Raw genomic sequence first — 24,170 nt, 5'->3', positions numbered from 1 at the left:
ATACCCACTCTGGAGTATAAACGCAAAATTATACCATCTTGTGCTGCACCGGGAACTACACAAGGTAAGCTCATAAAGTTCACCCCCTCCCTCAATGTGGACAGGAATATGCCCCTTGAGCTGTGATTCCCATACACTTCACTCCAGCTCACTGGTTTAGATAAAGCAAAAACAAGTTTATGAACTACAAAAGATAGATTTTAAGGGATTCTACATGATAGCAAACTGATCAAAGCAGATTACATAGCAAATAAACAAGAAATGCAAACTAAGCTTAATATATTAAACTGATTGGAAATGAATTGGCAGATACTTAAGGGGCAAGCGTTTATATCTTGGAATCCCCAGGTGTTTCATTCACAGGCTAGAAATCCCTTTAGCCTGGGTCCAGCACTTCCCCCAGTTCAGTCTTTGTTCCTCAGGTGTTTCCAGGAGTCGTCTTGGGAGGGGAGTGAAGAAGCCAGATTATGTCACTCCCTACCTCATTTAGTTTTTGCATATGGTGGGAACCCTTTGTTCCAAAACTTGATTCCCAGACCAGTCTGTGGAAAAACACTAATGTCCCAAATTGGAGTCCAGCATCATGTGGCCTGGTCACATGTCCTTATAGAGTCATAGCAACCATTCCTTACAGACTGTTTGGAGCGTTCTCAGGAAGGCTCACCAGGTGGGAGATAAGCTTTTCCTAAGGCTTATTGTTCTTTCTAATGGCTCATTGCCCTGAATAGGCCCTTCCCAACCAGCTATCTAGACTGAAAGCATCGTGTCTAGTGGGCGTTACCCAGGTGTAACTACATTTGAGGTACAGATACATAGTCAGTATTTATAACTGCACATAAAAAATGATACATGCATACAGATAGGATAATCATATTCAGCAAATCATAACTTTTTCAATGACACCTCACATGACTTACCTTGTACAAAATGCATCATAATTATGTCATAATCATATCATAATATCACTGTGAAGAATATGTCACAAGGGTTACTCACATAACTGATTGGATTTAATGATGGAGAAACTGAGGACTCTGCATGGCATGCTTGGCAATTCCACGAGGATTCTCGCAATTGAGTAAGAAGCCTATCTGTTGGCTAATCATAGTATTCAGCGCATATAACCTTTCCTGTCAGAGGAAGTGCTCTGAGGCATTACAATAACCTAGGACATGTAGTAATGTTGCCACTTAAAACAAACTACAGAGACATTACTAGTGACGTGAACAGTTTGTCCTCACATTTTACTGTTGTAAAATATTCATGGCTGAAACTAAGGATTGTGAGCAAGTTCCAGTTTCAAGAATTACTAAACAGCAAGTGTTTATCCCCAATTAAGCTCTTATGATACAAAGACCATCTGTGATGTCCCTGTGTGTGTGTGTGTGTGTGTGTGTGTACACACCTTGTCTGAGAATTTGGTCCTGTGTATGAATATTCTACATCTATGCTTCACACAGAACCAAATTCTCAGGCGTTATATACATACAATATTAAATGTGCATATTTTTATTCTAATCCTGATATTTGAATATAGCTTCTTGTCAGCAAATGGAGACGTTGTGAGGGACATAATTTCCCTGTATAATTTTGTCTTCATAGTTCAGAGTCCCTAGTTTCTTTGGTCACCGATGTTTATTTTTTATTACTACACAACTGTCATCAACTCCTCCGCATATATGTATATAGGCACACATGCAGAAAGGACAAAGTTGACACAATGTGTACACTGAAGCACTCAGTCCACAAAATCTGAGGCTCTCCCAAACTCTTCCTTCCCCTTTAACACAGGGTTTGCACTATGTGCTGAAGGCCAACAAATTAAGGCTCCTTTGTACTACATTGGAGAGTAAGCTCCAGAGTCAAAGAACTTTCATTGAGAATATCCTGTCCCTTCACACATTTAGAAGTCTAGAAGTCTAGCCTTTTCCTGGGCAAGAGTTCTCAGATCTTCACTGCTAAACATCTATATGAAAATCATAGGACATCTAGACACGTTTGACAAAAACTGTGGATTGGGCATGGGAACTCTGTCTGATGCAGTCTTTGGTAGGAAAGTTGCACAGTTTTCCCCCAGATAATTCTGTACTATTTTGGGAAATGCCAAGTGTCTGAACTATGTTATATACAGTGTGGCTGTAGGATACTAAAGAGACAAGGTGGGTAAAGTGATATCTTTTATTGGACCAACTCCCCTTGGCAAGAGAGAGAAGCTTATGAGCCACACAGAGCTTTTCTTCAGGTCTGGGAAAGGAACTGCCAGTGTCATAGTAAAATGCAAGGTGGAACAGATTGTTAAGCATAAGTAGTTAGCACATATTGTAAGGGACTGTTAAAGGAAGAGTGGCCCGGTAACACCTCTGGAGTCATAGGACAAAAAAGGGGGTTACAGATTGTTGTAATAAGCCACAAACCCAGTGTGTCTGTTCAGTCTGTGGTTTTTAGTATGTAGCAGAGTAACAAATTTAAGTTCCCAGGCTCGTCTTTTGAAAGTGTTGTGCATGTTTCCTTTGAGGAGAGGACTGATAGGTCAGGTATAGAGTGATCACTCTGTGAAGTGTTTACCCACAGGTGATAGGATGCTTTTGTCTTTTATCGTTTCCCTCTGTGAGCTCATTTCCCTGTGTGCATTCGATGAAGTGGGCTGTAGCTCATGAAAGCTTATGCTCAGATAAATTTGTTAGTCTCTAAGGTGCCACAAGTACTCCTTTTCTTCATTTGAGAGTGTAGTGATCGTCTGGTTTCACCCACACAGTTGTTATTGGGACAGTTAGTGCACTGGATGAGGTACACCACATGTTGTGATATGGAATGTGTAGGATCCATGCATCTTGAAAGGTGTGTTGTGGGGGGTGTTGATCATTGTAGCAGCAGAGATGTGTCTTCAGGTTTTGCATCTGTTGTTCTGGCAGGGTCTGGTGCCACTTTGAGTTGCTGTGTCCCACTAACCCTCTCTCTTTGTCCTATGACTGCCACTCTACCTTGAGTGGTTCCTTACAGTATGTGCTAACTATCTGTGCTTAATCAGCTGTTCCACCTTATAATTTGCTGTGACACTGGAAGATCCTTTCCCAGACCTAAAAAAACCCGAGGAGTACTTATGGCACCTTGGAGACTAACAAATTTATTTGGGCATAAGCTTTCGTGGGCTAAAACCCACTTCATCGGATACATGCAGTGGAAAATACAGTAGGAAGATATATATACACACAGAGAACATGGAAAAAATGGGTGTTGCCATCCCAACTGAAACGAGACTAATCAATTAAGGTGGGCTATTATCAGCAGGAGGAAAAAAAACTTTTGTAGTGGTAATGAGGGTGGCCCATTTCAAACAGTTGACAAGAAGGTGTGAGTAACAGCAGGGGAAAAACATTAGCATGGGGAAATAGTTTTTACTTTGTGTAATGACCCATCCACTCCCAGTCTTTATTCAAGCCTAATTTAATGGTGTCCAGTTTGCAAATTAATTCCAATTCTGCAGTTTCTCATTGGAGTCTGTTTTTGAAGTTTTTTTAGTTGGAGAATTGCGACTTTTAGGTCTGAAACTGAGTGACCAGGGAGGTTGAAGTGTTCTCCAACTGTTTTTTGAATATTATAATTCTTGATGTCCTGATTATCACTACAAAAGTTTTTTTTCTCCTGCTGATAATAGCTCACCTTAATTGATTAGTCTCGTTACAGTTGGGATTTTTTCATGTTCTCTGTGTACATATATCTTCCTACTGTATTTTCCACTGCATGCATCCGATGAAGTGGGTTTTAGCCCACAAAAGCTTATGCCCAAATAAATTTGTTAGTCTCTAAGGTGCCACAAGTATTCCTCGTTTTTTTTGCTGATACAGACTAACACAGCTACCAGACTGAAACCTGTTTCCCAGACCTGAAGAAGAGTTCTGTGTGGCTTGAAAACTGGTCTTGCTCACCAACAGAAGTTGTTCCAACAGAAGATTTTACCTCACCCACCTTGTCTTGACTCTGTGTCTGGACTAGCATACAAAAACCACGAGAGTGGTATAATTCTTTTTTATGGGCTTTTGTTTTATACCAAATCAGACACCCACCTTTATCCTTAGTCAAGAAATTACCATATAAGGGAGTGTTTGATGTATAGTTTGTGGTTGCTTTGCAAGCCTCATTGTAGGATTCTGGCCTGATAAGCCTATTTTGTACAGACAGCATTCGTGCTACATTATTTTTTCTATGACTAACCTCACCTAGGGGCTGAAGGGAACATAATGCACCTCTCTGACACCTCCTTCCATGCCAGGTTGACACAGCGGGGCGAGGTGGCACCCACAGAAACAGAACACCTTTCTTATAATCTCTTATCCCTCCAGATGGACCCTCCCCACCAGGCAGTGGGGTTGGGGTATGGACATGAGTGTTCAGACAAACAGACTGTAATGTAAAATACATGTGGGTAATAGATATTCAGCTACATAGCTGAGGTATCGCAAGACACCTTGCCAAATGTAATTTTATTAGGTTATATTTATAGTTGAGATATTGAATTTGACTTTGGAAACCAGCCTCCCATTTTCAACCCACAAATAACTGTGGTCACAATCACAGGCACAAATGTTGGTAGGTATATATCTACGTACCTCTATTTAAGCACACTTAGGAAGTTTAATGCCTAATGGCCTTCCTTGGCACCTTAGGACCTAAATAGAACTTTATTCATGAAGAGGCCTTGTGCTGGACCCTAGGTCCACTGTGCAGTGATACATTTCACCATTACTAAATAATATATGCCTTTCTGGGACACTTTCCAATACATCCTTGATAAGCAGTTGCTATAGTTTTTTCTCTCTCTGCTGTGATTTTCCTCCCATTTATGCTTAACTAAAAATAGATTTTGATGTCATTACTTACCTCAAACTGAGCAATTCTTTACAAGGTTTGGCCCTTTAAAAGATCTGGTAAATACTTTGACCTGCACTCTATGTAGTAGATATTTGTAAGCTGCTTTTTCAAATATCACATTAAGGTGCAGGGTGGGCTGGTATATTGTTGGTTTCTTTTCTCTCCTCACTATTTTGTGCCCTCCCTCCCGATTCCATTCTCATAATCAGTAATTAATTCATGGAATGAGGGTGGTTGCTCCAATGTGAATATAGTGCCTGGGGAACAAAAGAATGAAGTAGACTTTGAAAAGAAACCAGATAGTGAAAAATGATTACAGCTTTCGTAATCATAGGTTTTCACAGCAGCAGGTTTCGTTTTGCACTACTTCAAAATCTAAAAACAAGACAGTAAAAAGAAATCTGCAGTACATTTTATTTATTTATTTATATATAAAAGGGAAGAAAGAAGTAAATGGAAAAAACCTGGGAATTTTTTTACTGTATCTGGAAAAGCTTAGTCTTGAGCATAATTTAAATCACTACATCATTTTATAAAAAGAAAACAAATATCCACTCAAACTACAACAAACATGATTCACCGTTTCCACCCAGCTGTTTGATCAGGATTCTGGTTTCTGATCCTGCTTCTATTCGTCATGTCCTTGACTTCAGTGGGAACAGTTCAGGCCCAGGGTGAGGAAGATTTTGTGGGACTGATTTGCTTTTACTTCCAAAACCCCCTGTTCCAGTTGAAACAGAACATTTCCCTCATTCAGGGCTGAGGGTTGGGTGGCAAAAGTTTGCCCTGAGCACCCTTTTTGAGAGGGCCCCCAAACTGAGTGGACCAGGTGCACAGGGTCACAACATCACTCAGGTTTGGCTTGCCTACCTCTTGTCTCCATCTATGTAAGGGGAACACTTGCCATCTGCTGGGGATTCTTCCAGTATCTGCTAGTACCAAAGGGGTGCAGAGCCCGCATGCCAACTCCTGCATTTCCCTGGAGCATAGATAATGTGGGGGAATTGCTAGAGTGCTTTGGCACTGGTTATTCCCAGCTGGTGGATGGTTCTTTAGGAACTATTGCTAGCTCACGCAACTTAGAACAACTCCAGAGATACTCACCTGCTCTGCTGCTGGGAGCCTGAGGCAGAGAATCAGGGAGCCATATCTGGTTGCTTTCCCTCTTTTCTGTTGTCCTGGGCTGCCTTCAGTAGCTGTATAAGAGAGAAGGAATCATTCTTTTCTAGACACTATCCTAGGCTCAGGCAGAACCACTTGACCAGGGATTCTCAAACTGGGGGTCGGGACCCCTCAGGGCGTCATGAGGTTATTACATGGGGGGGGGGGTCGTGAACTGTCAGCCTCCACCCCAAACCCCGCTTTGCCTCCAGCATTTATAATGGTGTTAAATATATTAAAAAGTGTTTTTAATGTATAAGGGAGGGGTGCACTCAGAGGCTTTCTGTGTGAAAGCGGTCACCAGTACAAAAATTTGAGAACCACTGCACTTGAGCTTCTGTCCTCTTCTCTTTGGGGTTTCTACACTGTGAGTAGTTGCTGTCCCTTCTCGGTTGCAGCTGCTCAGTAGCTCCCAGCTCCTACCTCCTCCCCATAAAAATGGGGCTGATTCAAGCACTTCCCTTTTAAAATCACAGGTGGAGCAGGGAACACATTTTCAATTGATCAAAATAAATTTTTCTTAACGTAGTCACCCTTGTGGGTTACAATGTAGAGGTCTTGAAGTTGTTCTCAGGCCACATACTGACCAACAATTACCTAAACCTTTTATACGGCCACCTTGTCAGGGGAATTTATTTTTCTGGTTAAGAAAACTCTCGTCCAATGTAATGTTCCTAGTTCCACTCTGTTCAATCAGGGCAAATTGGGCTGATCTTCACTAATCTTCCTGATCCAGGTGTGAGACTCCTAATTTTCTTGTGGCGCCCTAGTCTCTTACCTGATTGTGCACATTCCCTTCTTCAAAAATTGCAGTTTTACTAACAGGTTGACAGACTTTTATTCACACTCTCCCTAATGATACAGGGTGCTGCATGGGTGCATATCCCAGTTGTACATCTTACAGATCTTGGCAAGTATGTGCTTTTCATAGAATAGAAAAGGCACACGTGAGTAATTTAAACATATCCTTATTCCGGTCACTGTAGTCATAGAAATCACAAAAATGAAGGTCTGGAAGGGACCTCAAGAGGTCCACGAGTCCATCAGCCTGTGCTGGGGTAGGACCAAGTATACTTAGGCTATCCCTGACAGGTGTTTGTCCAACCTGTTCATAAAAACCTCCAATGGCAGGGATTCCACAACCTCCCTTGGAAGCCTATTGCAGAGATTAACTAGCCTTATAGTTAGAAAGTTTTTTCTAATATGTAACCTAAATCTCCCTTGCTGCAGATTAAGCTCATTAGTTCTTGTCTTACCTTCAGTGAACATGGAGAACAATTGATCACCGTCCTATTTAGAACAGCCCTTACGGTAGCTTGAAGACTGTTATCAGGTCCCTCCTCAGTTTTCTGTTTCTTGACTAAACATACCTAGGTTTTTTAAACTTTCCTCACTAGTCAGGTTTTCTATACCGTTATCATTTTTGTTGCTCTCCTTTGGACTCTCTCTAATTTGTCTACATCCTTCCTAAAGTGTGGCACCCAAACCTGGACTCAGTACTCCAGTTGAGGCCTCACTAGTGCTGAGTAGAGCAGGACAATTATCTTCTGTATCTTCATATGACACTTCTGTTAATATATCGCAGAATGATGTTTGCCTTTATAGCAACTGCATTATATTGTTGGCTCATATTCAGTTTTGATCCACTATAACTCTCAGATACTGTACTGCAGTATTATCTAGACAGTTATTCCCCATTTGTACTGTGCATTTGATGTGCATTTGATTTTTTCCTAAGAACAGTACTATATGCTTTGCTGAATTTCATCTGGTTGATTTCAGACTAATTCTTCAATTTGTCATGGTTCTTTCAAATTCTAATCCTGTCCTCCAAAGTGATAGCAACCCCTCCCAGCTTGCTGGTATTCACAAAGTTTAGAAGCATACTTTCCATCCCATTATCCAAGTCATTATGCAAATATTGAATAATACCCAACCGAGGACACACACCTGTCAGACTTGATGAGATATGTTCTCCCATGTTGACAACAAACCATTGAAAACTACTCAGTGCATAATATGTGCCGGGAGTTGCCAGGGCTGAGCCCTGGTACCTCTAGGCTTGGCAGTTCATAGCCCCGACATCTCTGGGCTTGCCGCATCAAAGTAAAAAAATTGCTTGATCTCCAACACCTCTTTGATTACAAATTAAGCATTGAAGCTATTCTGAGTACATTCTTTTCCAACCATCTTTTAGAAATGGTACATTTTTCAGTATTAGAATTCAGCAGCTGGAATGGGCCATTTTCACGGAGACTGATCTCTGAGCACAGGCAGGGTGTTTAGGGGGAAAGCTGGGCTCCTTAAATTACTGGGACTCAGCCTAGTCATCATTCAATTGTTGGTTTAGCAGGATCCTGTGTTTGCCAATAGCTGAATGCTCAGGTTAGACTCATGACATTAAATCTTTTATTCAAAGAAACAGGATAGTTGGACTAACAGCCAAATCTGCTGAGTGTTGTCAAAAGCTGTATTTTTCACTGTGTTGTTTTATACCGTGTAATGTGCTCTGATATGAATCATGCAGACAGGTGTCATTTTATATTAATTACACAACTGCTGCTTCTAAAATACCATTGTAATGTTCACTGATTTTGTGGTACAGCATACCGAGTATATGTGAGGTGTGTGTTAAGTCCCCAGTTTATTGCAAAAAGTGACTGAAATTTGATGAATTGAGAGGAGCTGTGATTTTTTAAAAATCAGACTGTTTAAACCACTTTTGTATATAGTGGCATTGTAGCCATGTCCATTCCAAGTCTCTCTCACCAACAGACATTGGTCCAATAAAAGATATTACTTCACCTTCCCTTGTCTGTCTCAAACACTTTTGGGTCTTTGGCTGTTTTTGCTAACCATCATTTAACACAAACGGCTGCATCAACAGTGGGGAAAAACTCTTTGCTAAACATTCAACCCTGCCCTAGCTCTTCAATGAGATACTGAGGAGGCTCACTCATAATCCTCATCTAAGACCTCCAGCACGTGCCCTAGAAAAAACAATATTAGACTTGACATTCCTGATATTTACAAAGTAAAGAAGAAATAAGAGAGGGGGAAATCTCCCCTCCACATCTTTTAAAAACCAACCAACCAACCAACCAAAAACCATTTCAGATTCTTTTCTTTATACATCACAAAGAAACAAATAAAATAAATATAAAATAAAAATCGCACAGCCCTCCTCCCTTTATATTTAAAATGTGCAGATCACCTTTAACACAAAATCCAAAGGGGCAAGCAAGTTAATTAGTTTTAAGAGTGAGTTGGACACATTTATAGTGTGATTGTATGATGGGGTTGCTTGTGATGGTAGGCAGCAGGGCTCAGCAGCCCTCAGGCTCACTTCTAGTTTGTCTTATGTTTCTAAAAGCTCATGCTTCAGGGCTTCAGCTGGCCACTGGCAGGGGTTAGGAAAGGATTTCCTCCTTCCCCTCTCCATGTACTCTGGAAGGATATTTGAAAAAAATTCTTTCCTCTGAAGCATTAGGGATGGCCATAGCTAGAGATGGAACATTGGAAGGGCCTGGACTCTGAGATGGTACCAAGCATTCTCTCTTGCAGGTGCCTGTCTAGCTGCTTCCTGCTAACATGCTTAGCATTTGATTGATTACCATGTATGGCAGGGGTGGCCAACCTGTGGCTCCGGAGCCATGTGCGGCTCTTCAGAAGTTAATATGCAGTTCCTTGCATAGGCACCGACTCTGGGGCTGGAGCTCCAGGCACCAACTTTCCAATGTGCCGTGGGGTGCTCACTCCTCAACCCCTGGCTCTGCCACAGGCCCTGCCCCCACTCCACCCTTTCCCACCCCCTCCCCTCAGCCTGCCGTGCCCCCGCTTCTCCCCCTGCTCCCCAGAGCCTCCTGCATGCCACAAAACAGCTGATCGGGAAGTACATGGGAGGGAGGGGGAGGCACTGATCAGCAGGGCTGCCGGTGGGTGGGAGGTGCTGGGAGCGGGGTCGGGGAGCTGATGGGGGGGTTGCTGATGTATTACTATGGCTCTTTGGCAATGTACATTGGTAAATTCTGGCTCCTTCTCAGGCTCAGGTTGGCCACCCCAATCTAAGGCGTTGGGAAAGAATTTTCCCTAAGTCAGATTGGCAGTGATCTTGGGGTTGTTTTTCTTTTTTTGCCTTCCTCTGCAATGTGTGGGTGCACATCACTTATCAGGATTATCTGGGTATATCTCACTTAACATTTCTCTGCCATTGCAGGGACCTCTGGCACTGATGCACCTCAGTCCCTCCTGTTCTCTGCCCGTGGCCCTTCCTATGTGACCCTAGTCACATATGAGCTGTAATAGTGTGGTCTACTTTAGTTCCTTGGGTTTAGCGTGTGGGTGCTGAGTGGTGCTGGTGGCCTGTGTTATACAGGAGGTCAGACTAGATGATCTGTTGGTCTCTTCTGGCCTTACACTCCATGACTCTGACATTCTTAACTCCTATCTCTGCATCCAGGTACCTGCTTCAGCTAGTGCAATAATTGTACATAAGTTTTATGTAGCAGAGCCCTTTGTTCACCTTGCGTCAAATATGCAAAGTTTCTATTGGTTTGTAAGGTGCAAATCACTATTGTGCCTAGGTACTTATAGTAGTATCAACATGGAAGTTTTATTTTACAAATGTACCAGTATAATTGCAAGAGGGGGGGAAAAACTTAATAAATAAAAATTTGTATTCAACCAACCAAATTTGTATTCAAAATACCCAAATTTGTTTGGATAAGTCAATATTTTAGCAAAACATAGCTTGGCTGACAAAGGTGCTTAAAAATGAAAGTAAGAACATGGAATCTGTAATTACCTTATGAAAAACTAAAAAAAAACCCATTATCCCCCTCCCCCCCCCAACCAAAACACAGCATAATGCAGTTATTGCAGTCACTGTCTGACCTTCCAAGTTGCACGCATAGCCACATGCATTGCAAATTCAGGGCCTGATCCAAAACCCAATGAAGTCCATAGAAAAACCCATTAGCTGCAGTGGGCTTTGGACCAGGCCAGCATGAAAACCTTGCACAGCATTGAGGTGAGAATTCTGGCTTCTCTGTGAGATAGGGTTTGAGGAGGCCACAGGTGGAGAGCAGGGAAGGACTAGGTTAGGGGAACAGTGGTGCTGGAGGATAGGAAAGATTGTCTGTTGGTTAGGATTTTAGCCTGGGACTTGCGAGACCTAGGTTTAATTCCCCCGCTCTCCTTCAGTCTTCCGATGTAACCCTAGATAAGTCATTTATCTCTTTCTCAGTTCCCCATTTGTAAAATGAAGATAACTTCCCTACCTCACAGGGTTGTTGAGGATAAATGCTTTAAAGATTGTGTGGTGCTCAGGTAAGATAGACAGATTTCCTACTTCTGCTTTTGCCCACCCTCTCAGGCTGGTTGCTGGAGTGAGGGTTTACTCCTCATGAACCAATGTACAGATAGGTGTACATGTAGGTTGTCACTTGCTGCTCCCCCCTAACCCCCCATTATATAATGTCCTAGCTTTTCTCCCCCAGCCTTCCAGGCCCTCATGTTCACAATTGGGGCCTCCCTCTTCTCTAGCAACATACAGCCCCAAAGGGCTGTCACTTTCAAAATTCCAGGAGAAATGTTATTCTGGAAAGGGGTAGGTTGGCAAGGGGAATTTTGATGGCACATGGTAATAAATGTCAGTTTCCCACACTGAACTTCAACCTCTAAGAACTTAAAACCCTCATGCTGACAACATCAGTAAAAGCAGGAGTTAGACAAAGAATATAAATTCTGCTCTCATTCATGTCATGGAAATTGGGAGGGATTCCACTTTCAGTGGTGTGAATTAGATAGTAACTGTGAATAGAACATGGTCTTGCCTCTCTGCCACTGGCATCTTCCTATGAAAAGCCTAGAAAACATTTATAAAATGTGATGCTTTGTTTCTTACTGCAGTACAAAGGCCAGTGTTTATGTTCAGTGCTATGGTATTCTGCAAGCTTACCCTTTTTTGATGGCATCTAGTCAGATCTCAACAAGCTTAGGTCACTGTGCCTGCATTGCCAGAAGGGCTGGTTCTTATGTACATCTCTGTGTGGGGGACGTAAGTGTCAGAAAGCTGAGTGAAGCTTTATTTGAACTGACATGTTTTCTTAAAAAATGACTCTGGAGCTTTAAAGCAAAACATTGTGTCCCTTAAGAGAGCCATAAGAGTTGTTTTCTCATGAGGGAGGTGCCTCTATTTAGGGGTGGATACAGACTGCTTACACAAAAGGGGGACAAGAGCTGATAAATAATCCAACCTGGAAGTGTGTGCTTGGCAGGCTCCGTACTACCTGTCCCTCCACGAGGCTGATTACCATGTCATGCCAACTCATAGTATTTGGCCCCATGCTTATTTTCCCACACTGTAGTCCTTTGTGGCTTGGGAGCATGTTTGTCTGTTTGCATGACTTTGCAATTACAAGCACAAAAGTGGTATGAATAAAGGTAAATGCAAAAATGCTTCTTGAATTGAGCATAAATTGGACTAAGAGCTCTCAAAATACCCATCATTCACTTACCTACATTTCTGCGATAAGCCTAAATATCATGCTGGCAGATTCAAACTACTGAGCCCTCCTCCCATGCTTAAAAATAGTCTGGCATGTATATAAGGCCTTTCGCTGTAAAAGTTCTGAAAAGCACCATGCAACCTATGGGCCTAATCCGGAGATCTGAATCTTATTTGGTCCTTACTCAGGCAAAGTCCCTTTGATGTCAGTGGCTGTTTCCCTCAATAAGGACTGAGTGAGAATATCAGGCTTTTGCTCTGAATGTACATGGGAATTTTCTCTGGTCTCGGAGGGCAGCAACAAGGTCCCCCAGGAAGAGTGCATCACATCCTGTAACAGTGGGGAGAAGAGGCAGACAAGGCCATTTGGGAAAACTTGAGCTATTGTGAAAGGAGCTGTGGGATCTTTGCCATTCATACAGAGTGCACAGGCCCTTGGTTTTTAAGGTCTCATCTGAAAGACACACCACCACAGAAATTGTGTGGAACATGATTGAATGATGTGGGTAGAGTGGACCTTGCCAGATTTGAATGACTGAAGAGAAATAATCTACGCTTTTTAAACCTGGTGTTTAGACCCACTGTCCAGAACAATAATACACAAGAAAAGAAACACACCTTAAAGAACAAAACTCACAATATTAAGTTCTCCTCGTAGTTACAGTGTTACACCAGCTTAACTGAGAGGAGAATTTAGCCCTCTACAGCTTAAGGGAGCCAGTCTTGAATGAGCCACTGTTCCTCCCTTTATGTTTTGTAATAACAGCCTGAGCTGCTGCATTTGAGGGTCATTGGGAAGGTGGTGTTCTTAATGTATTTGAAGCATCAGTTCTCAATGACTTTACGCTAAATGATAGATAGCCCTGAAGCCCATTGCTGACCTTAGGCTGAGCTGGTCTACTGGGCACACGTTGGGCTGTAAACATTATGGAGATTCACTGTGTCTTAAATAATTTTGTTTTTACAACTGGTTGCAAAGTGCCTCTGTTTGTACTTAATTATTTGTATGTAATTCTCTGTTTAGGTGTCTGCATTCAATGCAAGACAAAAGTGGAGTGAAATATGCTACCTATGTAAATAGGGAGAGATGTTTTGATAGGGCTGAGTACAAGGGGCCACGCTGGTTCCTGGTGTAACTCCACTGAGTTGAAGGGATTTGTCGCAGTATGGTTATCACAAGATGAACTTGTGTAACTGTGTTTATTGTCGATGAACAGATTTATATGTTGTAAACGTATCAGTATCTAACGGAGCACAAACATAGACTTTTAACAGAGGGGTTCTTTCAGTGGGAGAAAAAGGATGAATCCATTCACTGTGGACAAACTTGCTGTGCATTGTAATGGACAGGAGTACATCGATAGTTTAGGGAACAGTGCCATTCCTGTACCTCCAATCCATTTGACATAATCCTCCCTTACCTTAGTAACTACTTGATCCATAGGTATAAGGGTAGGCATAATGGAGCTATTTGTCAAAATTGTCATGCATAGCTGAACTGAGGGGGAAAAGATGTGTTTTGTCAGATTTGTGACCAGTGGAAAATGTGGTTTTATTGCCTCTGTGACTGTCCGTCCCCTTTTGCTGGAGAAACCATTCAAAATGCACAGCCAGAAGAAAATTGTTTTAAAAATTATCTGGAGAGGAGACCATGCCACTCCCATGTCCTACATTGTGATTTTGGAGGTCCCCCCGCTAATGAGAGTCTAATGAGATGTCCCCTAGCCTCCTTCCGGTTGTTAGCCTGTCAAGAATGAAGATAAATTACAATGAACTACCTCTCCCAACAGGCACACGCAGTACCGTCTGCATTCTCAATACATTTTCAAAATGCTTAAAAGGACAGGAATGAAAAAAAAATAGTGATTTGTGACAGCGTGATTAGTAGAGTTAGCCTTAGTCTACGATTTCAGAACCCTGGAGGCTTCAGTCCTTTTATGTTAATTATTTTAATTAAATGGACTTATAACTTTTAAAAATAGATCCTAATTGCATTGTGAGCATCTCCTTTGAGTGTAGGGCTGGGGCATTTCACTGAAAGACAAGCTGTGCTTTCAGCATTTGAATTAGTGTGGTGCTGCCAGTGTCTTTCATTGTTGGCTTTCCCTCAATGACAGTCATAAGGTGATTTCAGAGTTCCGGTGAATGCATTAAATGGTTTGGAGAGCTGCCTGCCTCTCTTTATATCTTTTTTTTTCCTTTTGAGCATGACATTTAAGAATATAACTCCTCCCTCTCTTTCTCCCCTAGTCTGAAAAAGGCCTCTTTGCTCAAACTTTGCCTCTTACAATGTGTTCTCCTTCTAACGTTTGTTTTATTAACCCGCTTCTTTCTCTGGCAGCTCACACAATGACGTAGCACCCAGGGCACCTTTCCAGGCTATGAAATTTTACAAGCAATACACAGTGGAAACATTTACAAATCAGTTCCAAGACACACATACACTGTGTATATATACTCAATTGTAGATGTTCAGAGCTGTTCCTTAGGATTTCTATTTGTTAGCTTGTTAAGAGTTTCTTTTCATGTGTCCACTGGGGAACTTTTCATTCTGCAGGCCAAGTGACAGCAGGTTCCTCTGAGAAATGAAATGACCAGTACAAAACTTGATGTCTCTCAAAGCAATACGAGAATCCTTGAGCACCAGATTGCTGTATGTTGACAAGGAGAGAATTTGCAGTGTGACCTAGTCCTGCATTGCTGGATTGTCCTTGCTATAAAATAATCCGTTAAAGTGATTGGCTGCTGCAGGTTTAAGGTGCTGACTGGGCACTCAGCCCTATTCAATCTCTTAATGAGATTGTTTTCTATTGCTTCGGTGAATCAGAACTTTTGCTGAAGAGACAAGACTTTCTTGAAGTTCAATATTTGCTGAATTAAAAGATCTTGCACTTTTAGACTCTTCGGAGCAGGAGAGACTGGAGGCCCTGTGCCAGCAAGGGGAATGGATGTAATTACTATAAAAAGTAACACTCTACCCTCCACAAGGGGAAAATGACACTGTTTGGTTTTTAAGAGGTCAGAGTAATTTTAATAGTTTGAAATTTGATTTTATTGTGTGTGTTACGTGGACTTTTTAAAAACTTGCAATTAAGGTATTGGTTCAAATTAGGCAGAATCCCTTTGGTTTGGGGGCAGATGATCAGATTCTCTTTAGAAAGATCATCAGAGATAGGTTTAAATCAAAACTGCATATCTGGAAAAGCAAACATTTTGCAGAAGGTCCATTCCAGATTCGGATCTGACTTTTGCAGGTGGGCTTATTTTTTCTAATGGACTGAACCCAACAACCTGCATCGAAAACTGCTTGAATTTTTTAGATGACCAGGTCCTGAGCTAAATGTTCTTGTTTGAGCCCCTCTCTGGGGTTTACTGTGGGAAACTGTTCTGTACCTGGAGTACCTTTTTAAGAACCCCTGGGATTTTACTCATCTAGTCAAGTGCCAGTGAACAGTATGTTCCTTTTTTGAGAACTATAACTGGCAGTTGTTCAGGATCCCATATGTCAAATGGCAATGAATACAGAAGTGGAGAAGCTAAACCAACTTTTTTGGCACAAGATTGCTCCCAAGCTAATTTGAATCCATCAGAGGTAAAGCAATAAATGTAGCAGCATGTAAATACATCCTTCTTTATTGTCATATTGCAGTAACCCAAGTCAGCTTGCTCCTCTGTAGCTTTACCAGGAAGGCTGTGATTTAATTCCAAAATAAATGCAAAATAAGGGAAGCGTCGTCAGAATGGGAAATAATATTAGGAAAGCTTGGAATAGTTGCAGTAATATATATTTTTAAATTCACAAACATTGCTGTTATTTTGAAGGCTGAATTCCAGGCATGTTGTAGGATTTATGTTTTTACGTTGGCAACTAATGGGCTGTTGCCCAGTTCTGCATACAGAAGTCTGTTAGGGAATCTTGAAATAAGAAAGATTAACCACCTAGAGTCAGACACAGAGAGCCCTTAATTATAAGCTCTTTGGGATTTGGCAGGGGCCATCTTTTTCTTTTATTTTTGTATGGTACCTAGCACCATGGGGTCCATGACTAAGGTTCCTAAGTGTTAGTGTAATACTAGTAATAAGCCATTTGCAGCTCTTAACCACCCAGGAATATATTGTGCTTTAGAATGATTTACACCAACCTACAACAGTGGTGATATCTTACAGTAGTTCACAAGTACTCTGTGATACCTTTCTATTCAGACTATTCTGGTCCGGTTTAAGACCATATTGCATGCTACTGCTGAAATACTGACCTACTGGTGTCATGGAAAAGCAAGGCACAGCCAAGGCATAGCCAAGTTTTCCTTTAATTGCCAGATCAGCAGCATCTGCGAATAATATGAAGTCCGCATGCTGGGGTCTTGCTTCAGCACAGCACTTAAACATGGGCTTTAAGTCCCATTGATTTCAATCTGATATATGCACTTGCTTAAAGATAAGCACATGCTTAAGTGGTTTGTTGAATCATGGCCCCAGGCTTGTAGTAGGAAGGGAAAACAGTGGTTTTCCTGTTAAGAGTGCCCTCTGATCATCAAAGAATTGGTTTGACTAACATGAGTAATATTCAGCTCTCTTGGCTGGGAGTGAAGGTGAATCATGAAAGACTTTCTTATAAAGAAAAAATAAATATGTAGGTTCCAATTTTCAGTTGACCTCCAAATTTTGCAGGCAGTCCAGATGGAATGCACAAAGTACAGATAATTACCCATTTTGGCACTTATGGACACAGTTAAACCTGAAGAAAAATAGTCCCCAACTGCCAGATATTTAGACTGGTAGCAAAACGCATTTGATTAAGGCTGCCATTGCATTTTTTATTTTCTGGTTGTGCCTAGGTTTTAGAATACATGTGTTACAGTGGGCTCACCCAAACACAGAAGTCCATATGTGCTGCAAGACATCTAATGAAACAGAATCTTCTCAGTACACCACAATGTTGAAAAATGTTTACATTATTTATGCTGTATCCATCTGCACACAAGTTGCACAGCAATCTTGCCTCTTATCTTATTGTTTTACTAAATTCAAATGATGCCTGTGCATACCTATAATCTTTTACTGCAAGTATGTGTAAAGGAAGACATTGCCTGCAAAAAAAATCTAGGGGACCCCGCCCAGCAAGGGCTCAAAGTGTGACCCAATCAATTTAGACACCCCCACCCTTTCCCTTCTGAGGGTTCAAGGTGTAAGGCACCTATCCTTACCCACGGGACTCAGGAAGAAACCTGGTCAATGTAAGTACTCGTCCTTTCCTTTGGGGCTCCGGGCTTTACGGGTCTGCAGAACCTTGTCCCAGTGAGAGAGCCTTACACAGCTGTGCTCTAAACATCTATTTATTAGCAACACACACAGAATACATATACCAAGCAAATCTCTTATGCTCGCCACTCCCAATATGCAGACAAAATTCACCCGATGGCCAGTCAGGATCTTCTCGTCTGGGGGTTCCGGCGATGCCTCTGCATGTCACGGTCAGCTTAATGTTAAATTCCAGTCCGGAGATGGTTCCCAAAGAGCATTGTTTATTTGTTACGTTATATAGGTAAAACTAGCTACCTCCTTTAACTTCTCTAAACCCATCACATTATTCAGTACCCCTAGGTAACATTGGTAAAATGTGACCAATCATATAATGGCACCTATGTTTTCTCCTTCCTGCTCAACTCTTTTTACATTTTATCTCTCATGCCTAAATTGTAACTTATTTATGTCCTTTGTTTGTGCAGATGGTCAGCATAAATTCACTGGTCAGAGCTTCTCTTATCTATCTTACCAATTCTTGGGGTCTTTCTGTTTCCTCCCTAAACTTCCCGGCGCCTGGGTGTCTCTACTTTACAACCCATGGTGTTATAACTCTTGTTGGGGGCATTTCTGACGTGGGGGCACCTTAGCAGCAGTGGAGCATTTTTTGCCTTAATTTTACTGGTGAAATCCCTGAGCTTCACCCAAGGTTGGTTTCTTATGAGGTGAGTTAAATCTCAGGCCTACACACAGGACACGATTAGAAGGAAATAACTAACAGGCTGCAAATTTATAGAAACAGATCGGGTTACAAAATAAACAAAAGCCAACAGATCTTATGGCAATGGAGAGTCACAGTTGCAGAAACCTGATGGTCCCAAGACCGCTAATATGGTCCCAGGACTATTTGGCTGTCATCCTCCCCGAGTCTGGCCATTTAAACTAGATAATTGTGTACTCTTGTGGAAAGTATTGGAGTAGCTACTAAGTTAACTGGAGGTTTTTTTCAAACCCTTGAGGTTTGAGATCCAGAACCAGGTTGGGAGGCACCTCTCCAATTTCAAGTTAAATTATGGCTAATAATTTAACTCTCCTGCATGGCTACTGCCTTTTTCCAGATAACACAAGTTGCAAAAAAGTTTCATACCAACAAGTAGAACCAAAGGAGAGAACTACTGACATCCACACAGTGAATTCACATTCCCGATATAAAAACAAAAAAAACATACTGTGGTTTAGTACAACAAATAATAAATTAACTACGATGTGACACAGTAATATAGTCCAAATATGGTAAATAATACAAACATACCATACATATAGATTAAGTGTTTCGTTGACTTCTCCAAAGCATCCTACCCTATGACCATATTTAGAGTATATTGGCATGTGTGGGGATTCCAAAGCATCTCACTGAACTCATAACAAGCCTCTGCTGTCAACAACAGATCATGGTACAAATAGCAGTGGGTGCCAGTGATGGTTTTTTCCACTGGGCAGGGTGCGAGACAAGGGTGCATTATGTCCCCAGTTCTTTTCAACATGACCACAATTTGTTGTCAGACAAGCATGGGAAGGTTTTAATGAAGTGGAAGGAGCTGGGATTTCCAGTGGCAGGCACCTTCTAAAAGATCTGAGATATGTTCATATGGTTCTCTTTGCTGTGACCATCAATGCCATGCAAAGAATATTGGAGTCTGTAAAAACAGTTAATGAGGGATATGGACTATACCTGAATGTGGTGAAAACAATATGGATGTATGTGGACATGATCAATAATAGCAGGTGTGACGGGGGGCCCTGTTTGTGGAGCCAGGCCGCCTCTGTTGTCCCAGTTTGAGGTTGATATACTCTATCACCCAGGTGTCGGGATTCCCTGTTAGATCAGGTAATTGCAGCAAGGTGAGCTCCAGACCCCCTGGGTGGGGCCGAGCAAACAAACAATCTATGGCCCCTAAACCTCTGGGCTGGGGCAGGCAGGAGCAATTGGGGTTCTGGCCCTCTAGGCAGGGCAGAACAACAATCAGTCTATAGCCCATGGGTGGGGCAGGACAAACAGTCTATGGTCCCTGAGCCTCCGGGATGGGGCCAAGAGCAAACAGCAGCCACACCTAGTGGCCTGTGGGGTGTGGTAGGGGAATCCGGCCCCGCCCGCTCCACTGGGGTCTGACCCAGGGCCCTATGAAGTCAGGGACTTCCCCATTAAAGGTTTAGGCATCGGCTTCTACTACATCCTGTGGGCCACTTCCTACCACAAGTTGCATCCCAGGCATTTCCTTGGCTGGCGGCAGCTTGGCATCCTCATCTGTCTCCAGAGTTGGAGAGTCATCTGCAGCATACTTCGGGTCCACGGGCTCTACTACCTGGAGTGTCTCCAGTATCTCTGCAGAAGCCTACAGTACACGTCCCTCCTCCTCCTCAGCCAGCCCCGACTGAGCTGGGCTGCTTACTTTTATCTGGCTCTTACATCTGGAGTATGCACAGCAGGGGAAAGGGGGGCGTGGCCTCCTGGGCCCACAGTGATTGGTCTGTCCCTGTTGGCCCTGTGCGGGGTTGGTACATCCCATCACAACAGGATACAATCCAACGTCATGGACAGTGGTCAAAGTGTAGAGGTAGTAGACGCAGTTAATTATCTGGGATCATGCAACCCAATCAAGGAGGCTGCTCCAGAGAAATCAGAGGATGATTAGGGATGGCTTGCTCAGCCATGACCTACCATACTAAAATGTAGAAAAACTATAGCATCTTGAAATGTACAAAAATTTGACTTGTGGAAAGCTTAATTTTGTCCATTTCCATAGCAACTCATGGATGTGAATCTTGGGAAACTAATGCTGCTAACAAGAGGAAAATTGAAGACTTTGAGATGTGGTGCTGATAAAGATTCTTGTATCTCCTGGGTGTAAAAGAAAATAAAAGCTCCTATTAGAAATATTATTAGAGAGAAGTGGACTGCTTTTGGAAATCAACAAGTGCAAACTTATATACTTTGGGCACAATAGCATAGAGATGGAAATAACCTCGACAAAGTTATCATATAAGGAATGGGGAGGGGGGCGAGGCATTGTAGTATGGTGTGATCAGCAAGGAAATGGATACATGGTATACGACAGATCAGTTGGGAGGTCATCTGCTGCGTGCCTGAAGGTAAAGATGGATCAAGAAGGCTTCAGAATATTCTACTATGATGTCACCAGCATTCAGACATGAATAAATGGACTTCCGTATTCCTAACTAACACTATTCCACTCTAGGGTAGGCAAGCTTGCTCAAAGGTGGGATAAAGGAAAATGGCTTGGTGTTTGGCAGCCCTGCTCATGTACAGAATCTGTCTCTGAGCCAGCCAGCCGATCAATTGCTGTTGCCCTTCAGGATAAGTAATAGGGAAACCAAGTGGCTTGACTTTAAAATCAGTGACAGTGATTAGTTAGCTGGCCAGGAACCTATTGGATTACTTGTGCTGACTTCTCCGTCCATGACAATCCCAATAATACAGCCGTGCCTTCCAGGATAGGCAGGACAATTTAGCACCTCATACATTTCCTTGTTTGTTTGTAGGTTTCGGAGTAGCAGCCGTGTTAGTCTGTATCCGCAAAAAGAAAAGGAGTACTTGTGGCATCTTAGAGACGAACAAATTTATTTGAGCATAAGCTTTCATGAGCAACAGCTCACTACATCGGATGAAGTGAGCTGTAGCTCATGAAAGCTTATGCTCAAATAAATTTGTTCGTCTCTAAGGTGCCACAAGTACTCCTTTTCTTTTTGTTTATTTATATGTTGCTATGTAGGCCAAATAGGGTTATGCTGCTCTTTCCAAAACTTAGTTTTTCTTTTAATTGACAATAATTTATTGAATTTTAAATATAGTTAGCAACACAAGAAATGAGATCTCATTTGAGGCCAAGACAGTATAACAAATAACAGAGCATTCATTGTATCAGTCAGTGACAGATAACTGAAGATATGCGCATGTAATTGCAAACAAAAATATGCCTAATAAAATAAAAACAGAAATTGAACTCTCTCAGCTAATCCACGTGCTCCATAAACCCATCTATTCAAAAGAAACCGGTTGCCCCTGTTAATAGTTTCTGGTTCAAATAGATTCTTCATTTGAACTGTGCATAGGTACAATGCTCTTTGCTGCTGCCTAGTTGTAGGGATAGGCTTTGGAGACTTCTAACAGGTAATAATAGCCTTTAAGCAGCAACTAACAAATAGGGTAGGAGCGTTTTTGATGTTAGGGAGCAGATGAAGTTTTCACAAACAAAGCCAGCAAAGCCAAAAGGGTTCGCATCCCACATTCTGACTTGAAACATAGTTCAGAGTCTTTAAACTATATCCTTATTTTTGCAATGACGGGTGGCCTGAATAATCCTGGGAGCTAATTCTCTGGGGTGATGGGTTATGTTTTCGAAGTCAGAGAAAGGAGGAGGTCTGTGTCCTGAACCCAGGATTTGTGTAACCCAAATATTATGGGGACTGTTCACTGCCAAACTTTGCAAAGTATTCGCTTCAATTCAGGATTCAGAGGGGAATCCAAACTGATCTGCAGATGGGAAGGCCATCTTCTTCACTTTCCCTGGAGCTGTGATTGATGAGGATGACGATAAAGCCAAAAATAAAAACATTGTTAAAAAAGAAAGTTCAGTTGCTAAGTGACGACAATATAATTCCTTAGCACATCATTTACAAAACCAAAGCACTTAAAGGTCAGGAAAGCAGTAGATAAGGACAACATAAGATCTACTTTGCCAGCATGGTAAAGGAAATATTCTTATCGCATATAAAGAAAGGCTAGTAAAGGCTGCTCTGGGGCCCTCTTCAGTTAATGCACGTCTTACAAAATGTGGCAGGTAAGTGTTAGACCCAACCTCAGAACACAACTTACTTGGTTCTATAGCCAGTATTGAAACCACTGGGTTGCTGTACCTCACTGCCATGGCACTCAATTTTTCTGTGCCTTAGTTAGCCCATCTAAAAACATGTAGCTAATACTTTTGCAGTTTCCTGGTAGCTCTCTGGCTGGGCCCTTTACTCAGATAGGTTAGCAGTATTATCCCCATGGTACAGGTGTCCTAAGCACAGAGACTGGAGCTAGCTTCTATAAGGGGCATTGTAGATAAACAATGATAAACAGGTTCTGTGCTCATCTCAGCCGCAAGTTTAACCATTGGCAAACCATTTAAACTGTGTTCCTCAGTTATCCTGCTATGAAATGGACCTTTGCACATCCTCTCTAGCAGAGGTGGCATTTAACTAAAGAATGCAAGAGGAAGAGACATTTTACCAGATCTTGGAGCTTCACGTTCCTTTTAAAAAGTAACTCCAGCCTGCCCAGAGGGGACACTGTAATATTTTGCATTTCTGTAGCATTTTGTCTCTGAGCTGCCTGAAGTTCTACAGCAGTACAGTGCTTCACATATGTTAATGGATTAAGCCATTTGTATTCCTATGAGATATGTAAATATTATTATCCCCATTATATGGAAGGGAAACTGATTTTCTCAATGTATAGCAAGTGAGCCGTCATGGAACCCAGGAGTCTTGGATCCCTATTCTAACCACTAGGTGGCACTTTTTCCCTATAACTACCCAGATGGTTGGTCTGAAAATTCATCAGAACATTACCATGTGATCTGTCAGTAAAACCACTTGGATATAGATAGTTTTTCAGCATGGCATACTGAAGACAAAGGTTGTCATGGACCACAGTCTTCCTTACTTTAAAAACAGCAAGAATATGATTAGATTCTAAATGTACATCATTCTAAATGAACATCATTCACTCATTACATCAAGGTATGGAGGCAACTGTAGTGTCTGAAAACAAAGAATCAGATGCCTTTGATATCAACACTAGGGTGTCATAGCCCCTGTGCTTTTTGACATCTACTTTTCATTCCTGCTTCTTCACACAGTTACGGACAGCAGTGATGGCATTTATCTCCAAACCAGACTAGATGGAGGCTTGTGCAACATCGCAAGGTTGCAAGTGAAAAGCAAGGTGAAGGATAGTTCTGAGAGATTTCCAGATTGCAGATGATGTGGTCTTGGTTGCCCACAGTGAATCTTCTCTGCAAAAGCTCTTGGGCAGTTTTTCTGCGTCATGCAAGAGCTTTGTGTTGACAATTAGTTTCAAGAAGACTGCGATCATGTTCTCGGGGGTGGAAGAACCAGGGCCAGCTCTACAGTTTTTGCCACCCCAAGCAGTGAAAAAAACTGCCACCGGGGACGGCAGAAGGGAGAAGCTGCCGCCGTGGCCAGCAGGACAGAGAAGCTGCCAGCAAATTGGCACCGCCGCGGAAACACTGCCGCCCCTTTCTAACTGCCGCCCCAAGCATCTGCTTGGAATGCTAGCGCCTGGAGCCGGCCTGGGAAGAAC

The 24,170-nt window shown here is 42.2% G+C and overlaps 1 protein-coding gene across 1 annotated transcript in view; it reads left to right on the top strand.

Annotated features, from left to right (window-relative positions):
• LOC141988367 (uncharacterized) overlaps nt 1-23,831 on the top strand; it is a 72,950-nt gene extending 49,119 nt beyond the window's left edge. Inside the window, exon 3 of the mRNA XM_074954147.1 lies at nt 23,707-23,831. Within this exon, the coding sequence (XP_074810248.1) occupies nt 23,707-23,831 (125 nt within the window). The remainder of the gene's footprint in view (nt 1-23,706) is intronic.
• Nucleotides 23,832-24,170: the final 339 nt, after the last annotated feature.

Source organism: Natator depressus, chromosome 6, assembly GCF_965152275.1.
Source record: "Natator depressus isolate rNatDep1 chromosome 6, rNatDep2.hap1, whole genome shotgun sequence".
Taxonomy (NCBI): domain Eukaryota; kingdom Metazoa; phylum Chordata; order Testudines; family Cheloniidae; genus Natator; species Natator depressus.
Note: the sequence above shows the minus strand (reverse complement) of the source record. Positions and strands in the feature narration are given on the sequence as shown.